We start from the raw sequence: 14,284 nt of genomic DNA, 5'->3' as shown, positions 1-14,284 counted from the left end.
TGGTGATCAGTACCCAGGACTTCAGACAGTTGTTTGAGGCCTGGTCTTTCAGATCTGCACATCCTATGACCTGAAGTTGCACAATTCATTAAGTCTGCTATTATTATCCTATTGAAGTCATTAAAGAAATATGAGTGATTGAATTATGGTTTCCAAGATTATATGATTATATTACAAGGGTGTATTTCCACACTGTGGCCTCTGCCAAAGCTCTGCGCCAGCCTCCACAACCCTATTCAGTGATAACCATCATATTACTCAAGAAGTGCCTGAGACAGGTTGGCTGCTGCTCAGGCTTTTACTTATTTATTTACTTATTTACTTACTTATTTATTTATCTATTTTCCCTTTTGTTGCCCTTGTTGTTTAACATTGTTGTGGTTATTGATGTCGTTGTTAGATAGGACAGAGAGAAATGCAGAGAGGAGGGGAAGACAAAGAAGATAGACACCTACAGACCTGCTCACCGCTTGTAAAGCTACTGTCGTGCAGGTAGGGAGCCGGGGGCTCGAACTGGGATCCTTATGCTGGTCCTTGCGCTTCGCACCACGTGTGCTTAACCCGCTGGGCCACCGCCGGACTCCCCTGGCTTTTTTTTTTTTTTTTTTTGCCACCAGGGTTATTGCTGGAGCTCTGCGTCGGTATGACTCAATCTCTTCTAGTGGGTTTCTGTTTAAAAATTATCTTTTACTTTATAGATAGAATGTGAGAGATAAGATGGAAAGAAAGGGAGAGAGATTCAGAGAAAGCACAGCATTGTTTCACCACTCATGAAATTTCCATCATGCAGGTCGTCTCACAAAATGGCCAGGGACTTAAAACTGAGTCAAGGGGTCGCAGTAAAATAAGTGTGTGCTTTACAAGATAAGTCATCTCCTGAGCAACAAAAGTAAAATTTTTAAGCTCCATTAAAAGTATACTTGAAGGAAGTCAGGCGGTAGCGCCCCGGGTTAAGCGCAAGGGATGCGAAGCTCAAGGACCGGTTTAAGGATCCCGGTTCGAGCCCCCGGCTCCCCACCTGCAGGGGAGTCGCTTCACAGGCGGTGAAGCAGGTCTGCAGGTGTCTGTCTTTCTCTCCCCTTCTCTTTCTTCCCCTCCTCTGTCCATTTCTCTCTGTCCTATCCAACAAGGACATCAACAACAACAATAATAACTACTACAATAAAACAACAAGGGCAACAAAAGGGAATAAATAAATATTTAAAAAAACTTTGAGTTCATAAATTGTGTTTATTATTTTCAAAGTGAATTTAGATTTATAGGAAGCTTTCCTACAGTTGATTCTTTCACTCAGATTTAGAAGTGATTTTAGGGCATAATATACCATTTCTAAAAAAAGGAAGGAATGTTTGCTTTTGGGAACACTTAATTTTATTCAAATATAGGATCACATGCAAACAGAGCTTTGTATATACACTGTTGCTGTAAGTATTAAAATGAATTTATTGTTTTTTGTTTATTATTTAGCTGAACAGATGGTAATGGTTTTGACACAATTTAGTTTCTTTCTTTCTTTTTTTTCCTTGGGAAAAGAAACAACAGAAAACCCAGAGCTTCTTTCCCCAGTTTGTCACAGCTGGTTACCAGTCAGTCTCAATTCCCAGGACAGGGATGATAGCACAAGTTGTCCGGGGGCCAAATCTGATTGGGTTGCATTTTTTTCAGCAGTGTTTCATATCAGGAGAAAAAGGTATCTTTATGGTAGAGACTGTCAGCACATGATTGTACAACTGTCATTAATCAAACCTGGCAACAATGACTGCACTTAGACTAGTCTGAGACGGACAGATTTCACAATGGGATCACCCAATTTCTATTAGTATTTCCTCACCAGTAATGTTTTCTCATCTGTTTTTACTTTCTCGTTTTTAATTGAAGTCAGATGCAGCATCCTTTATGCTGATAGTATGAAATATTGCATCAGGTTTAAAAAAGAAACTTCTTTTTCTACAGAATGTTCTAGTAATTTAACACTTATTTTCAACTATTTAAAGAAGAATAATTGCAAACAAGGGCAAAATTAATGATGTATATTTTAACATATATATATATATATATATATATATTGAACAAACCTAATCATATTTAGGAAACTCCCAAAATTAGAGTTGACTTTACAGTTATACTGAGAAAAATACTGATATACTGATATACTTATTTCTGGAAAGGGACTGGCATAAGTCCCTTTTTGACTGGCATAAGTCCCGGTTTGAGCCCCCAGCTCCCCACCTGCAGGGGAATTGATTCGCAGGTCTGTGGGTGTCCATCTTTCTCTCCCCCTCTCTGTCTTCCCCACCTCTCCATTTCTCTCTGTCCTATGCAACAACAACAACAACAACATCTATGACAACAATAACAATAAGAACTACAATAACCACAACAACAAGGGGCAACCAAACTGGGGACAATGGCCTCCAGGAGCAGAGGATTCATAGTGCAGGCACCAAGCCCCAGCGATAACCCTGGAGGTTAAAAAAAAAAAAAAGTTAAGCTGGAAACATGTTTTTAATTGTAGAAATCTCTATGTAATGGCAGACTTCATCACTTAAACTTGATTGGAAACAATCTCACTACATAGGAACTGGTAATCTCTGCATCTAATTGGAATCCTGTAACTATTCTAATGGATTAAAACCATTTTCCCTACTGTTAATTTAGCAAGCTAGATCTGAAACCCTGCCCTATAATTAGGAGAAATTTAGAATTACTATTTGTTTTGGTATTCTACATTTAAAAGATGATATATGGTATTCTATATTTAAAAGATGATCTATTTTCTTCATAGCTAAGCTCAATTTAATTTATCCCCCTCGACCAGTCTTATACTAATCTTAGTTATCTTATGGAGATAAAATCTATAACCACATAATAGAGTGTCTAATAAATGATATATATCATTAAATTGTTGATTTCCTGAATTTCTACAGTGTAATAACAATAGCTAGTACAATTGTGTTTCTCGTGTGCTAGTTTTGTCTTTTGCAAATAGTATCTTCCATGAATTTCATATTATTCCATGAGAAAGGTATGTATCAAGATGAGTACTGTTATTATCTAAGTATAATATTCTACTATGTATATTATATATAGTCCTAAGTATACTAACCAATAATACTTAATAAAGATAATTCATCTTCTGCACAGGTATGATATCAAAGATGATTACACACTGAGAATCAAAAAGGCCTTGAGTACAGACGAAGGCACCTATACATGCATTGCAGAGAATCGGGTTGGAAAAGTGGAAGCCTCTGCTACCCTCACAGTCCGAGGTAAGAACGTAAGAGACTAAGGTTTTGTTAAATCTATAATTGAATTCATAATTAAAGCAATCATTTAAAAATTATGTTAAACTGCCTACATTTGATATCAAATCTATTATTAATTGAAATAAAGCTCTGGGCCAAGCAGTGGTGCATTTGGTCGAGTACACGTTGTAATGTGCAAGGATTTGAGTTTAAGACCCTAGACCCTACCTCAAGGGGACAAGCTTCAGCAATGATGGGTCAGTGTTGCAAGTGTACTTTTTTACTTTCTCCCTCTCTATCTCTTCTCTTTCATCTCAGTTTCTCTCTGTCCCATCAAGTAAAAGAAAAGGGGGGGGGGGGACATGATGTAAAACTGCTTTCATATTTGGGCTACAAGGGACAAAGCATGTTTTTCGTTTCTTATCAGTGATTTAATATTGATCTACAAAATTATAGGATAACAGGGGTATAACTCCCCATCTTTCCTACCACCTGAGTTCTGAGTCTCCAGTCCCTCCCTTAGAAACTGTATTAGTTCTCCCAAGATCACAGTTATGGGTTGACTCTTTTTTTCTGTAACTATCTATATGTATATAAATTTGCCCATTTTCCCTACTGTCCTGCCCTCTCTTCCTTTCTGTGTCACACCTATTACTTCTGAGTGTCCTTTGCTTTGCTTTTCTCTCATCTCCCCCCTCTACCCCCCACCCCATCTCTTCTCTCTCCACATCCTGATGAAACTGGAGTTCAGAGCCCTCTGGTGATCTTCCCCTAACATTTACTTCTCTGGGAGTATGGACTACAATTCAGGACAAAGCATTTTAAGCAGATAATTTTTACCTGGTAAATAATAGCATACTTGATTTAAACACAAATATTAAAAAGGAGAAGTGATTTACATTAATTCTGTATATTCACTGCCTTGCACTATTTATTGCTTTTTAAAGTTACTAGTTTCACAAGTATCCTGTCTACTAATTTATCAATATATAACTATCATTTTAAACTTTCTTCAGCATTCAAAAGGCAATCTGGAAAACATGTCAAAATAAACTGTACTTCCAAAGTTGAAAAATGGATAGGGCTGTCCCACATTAAGACAGTCGGGTTTAAAAAGTGATTTGTGAATTCCATGGTCCTTAAGTAATAGGAAGACTCAATGTTGCTTCTGCAATCTCTTTCATTCTCTGAACGTTCATGAACGTTTGACGTCATGGAGTAGTGTTTGTAGACTCACTGGAATTGCTTGTAAGGGGACACAAACAAACAACCAGACAAGAAAGCAGAACTTAACCCTACATAAGGCTAAAACAACATAACTGTCATCCTTGTGGTGCATGTTGAGCCAGACATATAAATCACAAGGTAGCAAGTAGTTTGGTGTGGACAGTAACACTTCCTCTTGCCAAATAGACATTATCCATGGCATCACTCAGGGAACTTGAGATAGTTTACCTCTCAGCCTCTCTGCCACCACTCTGCCAATGATGCCACTTCTTCTCATCACCCATGATAAGGCTGTCGGCTGACATTTTCTTCAGTGTCTCAGTTACACCTCTCCGTGTTGAATCCTCTTGTGCAACTCTGCCCCTACAAGGTTTCATACAATAAGGAGAAGGGTTTGGAGGAATTGGGATTAAAGTGAAATGTGTCAGGGCTTCTCTGCTTGAAAAACACTTTTTGTCTCTATCTATGGTTTGTACATCAAGTAAACAAACAAAGGTTTCTTCTCATTCCAGGTAACTATTAAGTAACTGGATACCTGGAGAAATATTGCCAGTTTCTATGGCTCAAACACTATATTTCTGTTCTACCTACTTTTTTCTCATCCTAGTTTAGCATAAAATTAGATATGAAAAAAATGGGGACCAAAAAGTTGACAAGCCAGTTCTTAAGAACATCAAATAATCTAATTAGACGAATACATTTACAAGCACTCTTTTTTTATATAAACATCTGAATAATTAATATATAAAGTCAGTTCTTTGTGAAGACAATTCACTTGATAAAATTTCTCCAAAGCTTATTTATGTTGTTGTTTTTGTTTGTCTATTTGTTTTTCCTTGAATGGCTGGAGAAAATAATTCACCAACCAACCAAGCAGTGCTTCATTCCAAAAATATTTGCTTATTAAACAAATGGTGAGGCAGTGTAAGGAGCTGTTTATTTGCACAAGAGGCAGAATTCCATTTCAAATTTGAATGCTTAGAGGAGCAAGAGACTTGGAGAAAGTGACCTGTTTGCTTTATGGTCTTTACCATCTAACTGTTTTCACATATCTTGAAAGTTACTGGTTTAACATATCCTTTAAGGAAGCATGCTTCTCCATGTGGATGGATATTTGAAACTAACTTACAAAACTAATGAAAGAGTTGTTTGTTGTTTCAATAGAGATTACAATAAATTCACAAACCTTAAAAGGTCTCTCTACTAATCTGTGTCCTAAAAAATGGATTAGAGACGTTAATTCATCACTCTGTATTTATCACACTCTTAAGGCTAAGACCTCAAATACAGGATAAAGGAAAAAATTTATCTATATATATTCAGATAATATAATATGGATTAAAAAATACTTATTTCTTTTTTCCTTCAGAGAGGAAGTTGTATTTCTTACAATAAGACGTTAATAAAAACACTTACTACATATTTTCTTGTACTAATTTTTCTATGACTATATGAAGTATTCAGCTGTCCCCTGCAATGTTTTGTTTTTACAATGCCCCTCACCCAGAAGGCCATTTTCATTTTCATCCATTTTAATTCAGGGACTCAGTTTAGTTTAATTTTCTGATTGCTGATTTGCTTGTATTACTTTAGGATGAAACATTGCAATTTAACAAAAACATCAAGTTCTATTGAGATGTTTCTGCTACTAGTTGGTTAGGATGTTTATATTAGTCAGCTGTGAAATGGAAAAAAAGTGTTTTCAGAATCTTAAATATACATCTATCCAGTTATTTCCCTGGGCTGTATAATTTATATCAATAGCAACAGCTCTCTTTTCTAACTTGACAAACATAAATATTAAAAATAAAAATAAGAGGGGAGGCAGGAGGTGGTGCACCTGGTTGAGCACACATGTTACAATGTGCAGGGACTGGGGTTCAAATCCCCACTCCCTACCTGAGGGGGGAAAGCTTTGCAAGCGGTGAAGCAGCATTGCAGGTCTCTCTCTCTCTCTCTCTCTCTCTCTCTCTCTCTCTCTCTCTCTCCCCCTCCATCTCCCCTATCCCTCTTTCTGTCTGTATGCAATAAATAAATAAATAAAGATAAGAGATTAAAAAAATTTAATACAAATAAAAGCAAAGGGGCCAGGTAGTAGTGCACCAAGTTGAGTACCTGCAGGTTCCCACCTGCGGGGAAGCTTCACAAGCAGTGAAGTGAGCAGTGTGTCACATATGCCTCTCTCCCTCTCCTCCACTATCTCTCTCACCTGACTCAGTTTCTCTCTGTCCTACCAAATACTAAGGAGAGGAGAAGAGCAAAATGACAACATGTGGTAGCAAACCTCTTCACACTGATACTCTTGAGTGAACTTACAGTATGCCAGATTTTTCTTTTCCCCCAATGGCTACAAAGTGAGTTAACATAAAGTACTCATTCAGAAAAACAATTTTTTAACATTTTTCACGTGTGAGAATTAACACTGAAAAAATTGCTTCTATGTCAGTGAAATCACTGTATTTTTTTTGGCATTACTCTATATATTCAGTGAAAAAAAAATATATCAAATGTCTTTTAAAAATGGTTTCTTACTCTTCTTTTATCTTTAATATTATAGTCTCAAAATGATTTTTGTTTCTACAGTAAACACCATATTTGCAATTTAACTTGTGTTTGCACTTGAAAAATACTTGGTTTGTGTTTGTTTTTTGCTGCCAGGGCTTAGCTGGAAAATCATGATTTATTTATCTGCATCTGGTGGACCGTTATTATTACTATCACTATTATTATTATTATTCCCTATCTAATAGCTAGTAGATAGAAAGGGATAGAGAAACAGAAAGAGGAGAGACACCACAGCCCTGCCCTACTGTCTAAGACTTTCCCCTTCTGCGTGGAGAGACACCACAGCCCTGCCCTACTCTCTAAGACTTTCCCCTTCTGCGTGGTTCTCTCATGCCATAGCCAGGGACTCAAGCCTGGGGCATTGCACATGGTAAAGTGTGTTCTTTGTGACCTAACTCCTACTTTCCCAAAAACGCAGTTTCAACCCTGAAAAACAAATGTCCTTAATAGATTGGACATTGGTAAAATCAAAAGAAATTTCATCATCTAAATAAAAAATACTTTATGAGAGTGGCCTATTGCTGTTTATTTCTGATCCCCTATAGAGATAAAAAAAAGATGTAAATTGAAACAAATTTCTTCTCTTTCCTCTCCGAATATAGTAAACTCACTGTACACAATCTGTGAACTTTAACATTTCACTAAGCTGAGATTTCATACGACTGCTTTCAATATTCTATTTTTTGAATTGCCAACTATTTTTGTTTTAATTTTAGAAAATATTCTGAGACATCAAATCCCATTCGGAGGCAACTCCACTATAGTTTAAAGATTTCACAGAACTAAAATAATGATATATTTTTGAATTAAAAGCTACCTAAATAAATGACATCAGTGGCTATATTGATTTAAATTTGTCCAATGAGATATGAAGATAAATTACTCATAAATTCTAGAGTCACATTATAAATTCATTAGTTTTTTTTTTTTTTGCTGGAGTGTAGATGAAACACTTAACATATAAATTTACACAGCATTTTATAAAAAGTTCAATCCCTACTAAAATGCATAACTTCTACAATTGGATAACAGAGCCATATGCTTTACATTTTTCCACTGGTTTTATACAGAGTGGTATACTCTGTCAGTTGATTTGGCATTATTCTTTTAAAGATGTATTATTATTATTTTTTTATTCCCTTTTGTTGCCCTTGTTTTTTTATTGTTGTAGTTTTGTTGTCTTTGTTGTTGAATAGGACAGAGAGAAACAGAGAGAGGAGAGGAAGACAGAGGGGGAGAGAAAGACAGACACCTGCAGACCACTTGTGAAGCATCTTCCCTGCAGGTGGGGAGTTGGGGGCTCGAACCAGGATCCTTCAGCCGGTCCTTGTGCTTTGCACTACCTGCGCTTAACCTGCTGCGCTACCGCCCAAATCCCTAAAGATGTATTATTAACTCCATGTGTGCTTCTCAAAGTTTCTGTGCATTACTAACAGAGACTATTCCTAGGGACTTTTTTTTCTGCGATTGAAAGTTACGAAGTAATAAACATGTAATAATTTGTTGAAGTAGCGATTTGAAAGCCATTCTCAGTGTGAACAGGAACCAATACTGAAGAAACTACTCAATTGTAATCTCTATGGATACACTAACTTATTTATATTTTCATCTGCCTTATCCAAAGTGATGTGATCTTAACTTATTACTAGCTAAAAAGCAATGTCAGAAGATTTTCTATAGTTCTTGTAATGGTTCCGACTAACCATGCTTAAAATCCAATCGCTATTGAAGTCAGACAGCGAGGCCTTCTTTCATTGACATGGCATTTAGTCTGTGATTTGAATAGCTACGTTCATCAGGTTCTCAACTTTGGTGTAACCGAAGAACTGTTTAACTCAGGAAATTTTGAAGTAACTTATGGTGGTAAGATTTTTAAAAAAGAGAGAGAAAAAAATATCTCAATTATATCATCAGTCCTAGGATGTGAAATAACCATTTTCTTAGACTTTTATTTACAACTCTCAGTTTTATCAAACTCAAACATCCTGTTCATGTTTAAAATGTAAGATAAGAGATCACTCTACTGTCCATACTTAGATGTAACATTACACATCATGCATTCTGATAATTTTCTTTTTCTTTTTTTAAATTTCTTTTTTATGTTCTCACCACACCATTGTAATGTCTACAGCTCGTCCTGTTGGTAAGTAACCATCCTTCTATCCATTCGCATGGCTTTGCGCACTGCTTCATAACTCATGCATCCTAGCTTTTAAGGAATAGACTATATGTAGTCATTTGTACCCACGTTAAATATCATTTAAGAAGCTGTCTGGTATATAAATTATTCGTGATTTTTCATTCCTTTGGTAAACCACTTTTGTTGTGATTTTTGCTACTTAGCAAGTCACAATTCACCTGCAAAAAGTGTGCAAATTATTGATGTTATAGATTGCTAACTTTTCATATAGAGAAAAATGTGATAATTCCATTTTTCCTGTATAAAACAATCAAATATTGGTTGTATTTTATACTCATTAAGATAGAAGACTATGATGCAAGGTAAGTTTCATTATTTATAGACTATTCTAAGATGTTCAGAGTATCAGATTTTTAAGGGTACTTTTAACTGCGGAATGCATAGAACCTGCATGTGCTCATTTAAGTACAGTTTTATAGAATGGATCAAGTTACTGTAAGCAGATATGTATACTAGGAGGAGTAGGAAGCTCAGTTATCTGGCATGAAATATTTGTGGCTTTAATATGTTGCATCCTTCATTTGACTTTGCAAGTTTGAAATTAGAAGCTTACACTTGCAGTAAGTTAAAGTGAAAATGATTTGCAAATACCTTTTAATGTATTGACTTAATAACCCTTCTGCATCTCTTTTAAAGTGTAGCTTAATCCATCATTACATGTGTTTAAGTAAAAAAAAAATTAATATTGGTAACTGTAATAAATGAATGAGTTGATATATTTGTGATTGGGTGGGTGAATGAATGATGTATATTTCTCTAATACAGCAAGGGATACTTTAATAATGTTCAACTTGACACAGCTTTATAAGTAATTTATGTGGCTTCAAAATCTTTCTTAGCATGCTGGTTTGACATTATTGACAGCTCCTAGATATTCAATCAAATTCATAATGATTTTCCCCACATTTGAGGCACTGTTATAGGATATATTGTTCTGTGCATTGAGAATTAGGTTAATAGGATGGTGGCTTCAGTTTCCCAATTTTCTGTTCTCCCATTTCTGAGCAGCTTTCCTTTGTCAACATGTTAATAACTTTAATCCTTGGTTACCTTGTCTATGAAATAGAAAGAGTACTGATAGGGATCGCATGGTAGCGCAGCGGATTAAGCAGACATGGCGCAAAGCGCGAGGACTGGCTTGAGGTTCCAGCCCCAGACTCCTCACTAGCCGGGGGGTCGCTTCACAAGTGGTAAAACAGGTCTGTAGGTGTCTATCTTTCTCTCCCCCTCTCTGTCTTTCCTTCCTCTGTCCATTTCTCTTTGTTTCATCCAACAACAACTATATCAATAACAAAAACGATAAAACAACAAGGGCAACAAAAGGGGAAAAATGGCCTCTAGGAACAGTGGATTAGTAATGCAGGCACCAAGCCCCAGCAATAACCCTGGTGGCAAAGAAAAAAAAAGTGACTGTGGAAATAATTTTTTAAAAAGTATTGAAGTATTAAACCTGATTTAGAATTTAGTTTAATACAAGCGACATATGAGAAAATATTTGTACTGGCATGGATTAACATATTCCTAATTTCTGAGACACGTTAGTTTGAATTTTGAAGTACTCTATTAACTTAGAATTTGTCTGAACATAATTTCTTTTCTTGAAATATAGTGAACTGATCCTACTTTTAACAACTCATAGTGAAAAAATGAGGAGTACGTTACAGTTTATAAACTCAGTTTGGGGTGTGAGAACTTATATTAGTAGTAATTATCTATTGTATATCTCTTTATTGTATACCACTTTGTTTTAAGAAGATAATGAGATGGCCTCAGCGGTGGTGCCCCTTGGTTATGTGCAGACATTATAGCAAAGTCCCAGGTTCAAGCCCGTGGTCCCCACTTGCAGGCGGGAAGCTTCATGAGTGGTGAAGTAGACCTGCAGGTGTCTCTGTCTTTCCCTCCCTCTCTCTCTCTCTCCCTCCCTCCCCTTGCCTCTCGATTTCTGGCTATCTCTATCCAATAAATAAATAAATATAATCAAAAAATTAGATAAGGAGAAATAGTTATTTTTTTCTACTTAATAAGAAAAGTAATATTTCAGTTATTATCTCTGTATATAGAGACTTTGTGTGGATAAGCCATGACCAATGATTGCTGTAGAACAATATGTTAATAGTTTCCAATATATTTTAAACCAACAAGAAAAAAAATTCGTTGATTTGAAAATGTGATGTGCACAGAGGATTGAGATCGATCTGTCACTTACAAGATATTTCAAAAGTTATTTCAGATTTTATTGTTTGAAGTGATTTCTTAAATTCCCATTGGACTGAAACTAGAGAATAGCATCGTGACACACTGTACTTTATTCTGGGAAAGTCTGTCATTTCACAAATATATCTCAGATGACTTATGACAATGCTCAGAAATATGAAGAACTATACTTTAAGCTTGACAACTACTATTAATTTTTGAAACTCAGTGTTAGATATGCTTTTATTGGATCACCAGGGTAGAGACTGATGGAGAATATTAGTCTGCCTTTTCTTTACATCTTCTTTTTATATCCCTTTTAAAACCAAGAGCTGTAGCTATTTCAACTTTCTGTGTAAGGTCAGAAGGTTCAAATCAAGTAAATGGATGAATTAAATGATTGAACAATAGAAAACTACATTGATGTACTGTCATAAAACATGTTGTTCAACTTTCAGACTCTTAATAATAGGATAGGGGGTGTCCTCAAAATTAGGAACTCTCCCCCAAAGAGAAAAATCCATATTTAAATTCTGACATAAGCTAAGGTAAAGAGATATATTTCATTTATGTGAAGCTGAGAAAAATTTCAATAGGCACCTTTTGCCTAAAATTTTATAGGAAATAAGTCAGAGGTGCCTATTTTCGAATAATTAGTGTTTATAAATTAAGAAAAAGTTTATAGTATTGTTGAGAGGAACTTGGCAACCTCAGTGAAATTCCCATTCATTTATAAATAACTATAAACCTACAAACCAGGAGGTTTTTCCAATTGGTGATTCTGATGAGCTGTGTTTGAGTTAAAGAACTGGCAGTTCTATGGTTGGAGTAAACATCTTCTGACTTATAGTTGAGAGCTTAGGACTAACTCTTGATGTAGAGGCTTCCCAGTGTGGGAAAGTTACTGAATCACAGACTTGCTTATGGAGAAAACTGTCCAGTAGTTCACTTACTCATCCGTGATACTATAAACTTAAATCACTAGTCCTAAGTTGGGGAGATATCTCAGTCTGGTAGAGTGCCAAGTTACTTGTCCGAAGTCCCAGAAGTCCCAACAAATGACACTTTATTTATTTATTTATTTATTTGTCTATTTATTTTTGCCACCATGGTTATCACTAGGTCTCAGGGCCACTGCTACCAATCCATGGTTCCTGGTGGCCCTTTTTTTCTTCTATTTTATTTTTCCCTTTTTTCTTCTATTTTATTTTTAAAATATCTTTTATTTATTCTTTTTTTGTTTATTTACTATTGGGTAGAGAAAAATTGAGGGAGAGAGGAGACAGACATGGAAAGAGACGGAGAGAGACATCTAAAACACCACTTCACCACTAGTGAAGCTTTCCTCCTGCAGGTGGGGACCAGGGGCTGTGTCTTTGCCACACTATAATGTGTCCTCTTAAGCAAGGGTGCCACCGGCTGGCCCCTCCTTTCTTTTATTTTTTTATTTGACAGGACAGAGATAAGTTGAGAGAAGAGGGGGGGATAATGAGGAAGAGAGAAAAACAGGCACCTGCAGTTCTGCTTCACAGCTTAGGAAGTGTCCTCGCTGCAAGGGGGGGAGGGGATTCTAGGCTTGAACCCAAGTGCTTGTCTATGGTGCTATGTGCGCTTAACCGAGTGTGTCAACGCCTAACCCCCACAGATTTACCATCCTCTCCTGTAATTTCAACTTTAAAATTTTTAAAAATATTTATTTATATTGCCTTTTGTTGCCCTTGTTGTATTTTTATTGTTGTAATTATTGATGTTGTCATTGTTGGATAGGACAGAGAGACATGGAGAGAGGAGGGGAAGACAGAGAGGGGGAGAGAAAGACACCTGCAGACTTGCTTCACTGCCTGGGAAGCGACTCCCCTGCAGGCGGGGAGCCAGGGCTCGAACCGGGATCCTTATGCGGGTCCTTGCACTTGGCGCCACCTGCGCTTAACCCGCTAGGACACTGCGCGATTCCCTAATATATGTGTGTATATATATATTTCTTGTTGGATAGAGACAGAGAGAAATTGAGAGGGGATGGAACGATAGAGAGAGAGAGACAAAGAGACACCTACAGTCCTGCTTCACCACTTGTGAAGCTTTCCCCTTGCAGATAGGGACCAGGGGCTTGTACCCCCGTACTTGCGCACTGTAATGTGTGCACTTAACCAGGTGCACCACCACCTGGCCTCTCAATTTGAACTTTTTAATCTTCCCAAAGGCGTTTTATTTATCAGTAAGTATGAGAAGCGAAAGTACATGCTAGGACATAGTTAGCTATGAGTGTGGAAGTATTCATTTGTTTATTTGGGAAACTCGGTTTGATAAGGAGACTGACAGAAGAGAATGGTCTAAATAGGAATAAATATCTTGCTTCCTATACCCATCTGTTTGATTTTCTATTGGAAGCCTTTCCCAAGCTTAAAATAAAAAAAGAACATCTATTTTGGAGATGGGCAACACATTTTTTCCCTAGCAGCAACTCAAAACATGATGAGTAATTTAGAGCAGAACTGTCAAATCTACCAGCTGCCTTGCTTGCTTGTGAAGCTGAATCCGCCTTCGTTTTGTATCTTGTATACCATATGCTAGATGCTGATTGCCTCTGGTATGGAAACAAAACCCTTAGCATATCAAGTGAAATTTGTTAAAAATTTCAAAACAAACTGACAACACAACTTTATGAAAACTCCTGATTTAGAGACTTGTAAGTATGCTTGTTTTTAATAGAAAAAAAAATTGGCTATACATCAGCTTATAAGTCATAAGAAAAATATATACATGCTTCTGGCAAAAGTCCACATTGTTCTTAAAGAGTTATTTATCAAACAATAAGTTACATGGAATTTTTATTTTTCTTTTTTAGATTGCT

The 14,284-nt window shown here is 36.4% G+C and overlaps 1 protein-coding gene across 16 annotated transcripts in view; it reads left to right on the top strand.

Moving 5' to 3' along the window:
* Positions 1-14,284, top strand: part of ROBO2 (roundabout guidance receptor 2) — a 1,295,155-nt gene that overhangs the window by 1,138,740 nt on the left and 142,131 nt on the right. For 11 of the 16 annotated variants that reach the window (XM_060172138.1, XM_060172133.1, XM_060172136.1 and 8 more), the window contains exons 6-7: positions 3,145-3,272; positions 9,172-9,183. In XM_060172138.1, coding sequence (XP_060028121.1) covers positions 3,145-3,272; positions 9,172-9,183 — 140 coding nt within the window. The remainder of the gene's footprint in view (positions 1-3,144; positions 3,273-9,171; positions 9,184-14,284) is intronic. The other 5 variants (XM_060172139.1, XM_060172137.1, XM_060172131.1 and 2 more) reach the window with 1 other exon arrangement.

The sequence above is a fragment of the Erinaceus europaeus genome, chromosome 14, assembly GCF_950295315.1.
Source record: "Erinaceus europaeus chromosome 14, mEriEur2.1, whole genome shotgun sequence".
In the NCBI taxonomy this organism is placed as follows: domain Eukaryota; kingdom Metazoa; phylum Chordata; class Mammalia; order Eulipotyphla; family Erinaceidae; genus Erinaceus; species Erinaceus europaeus.
This window is presented reverse-complemented; position numbering and strand designations above follow the sequence as displayed.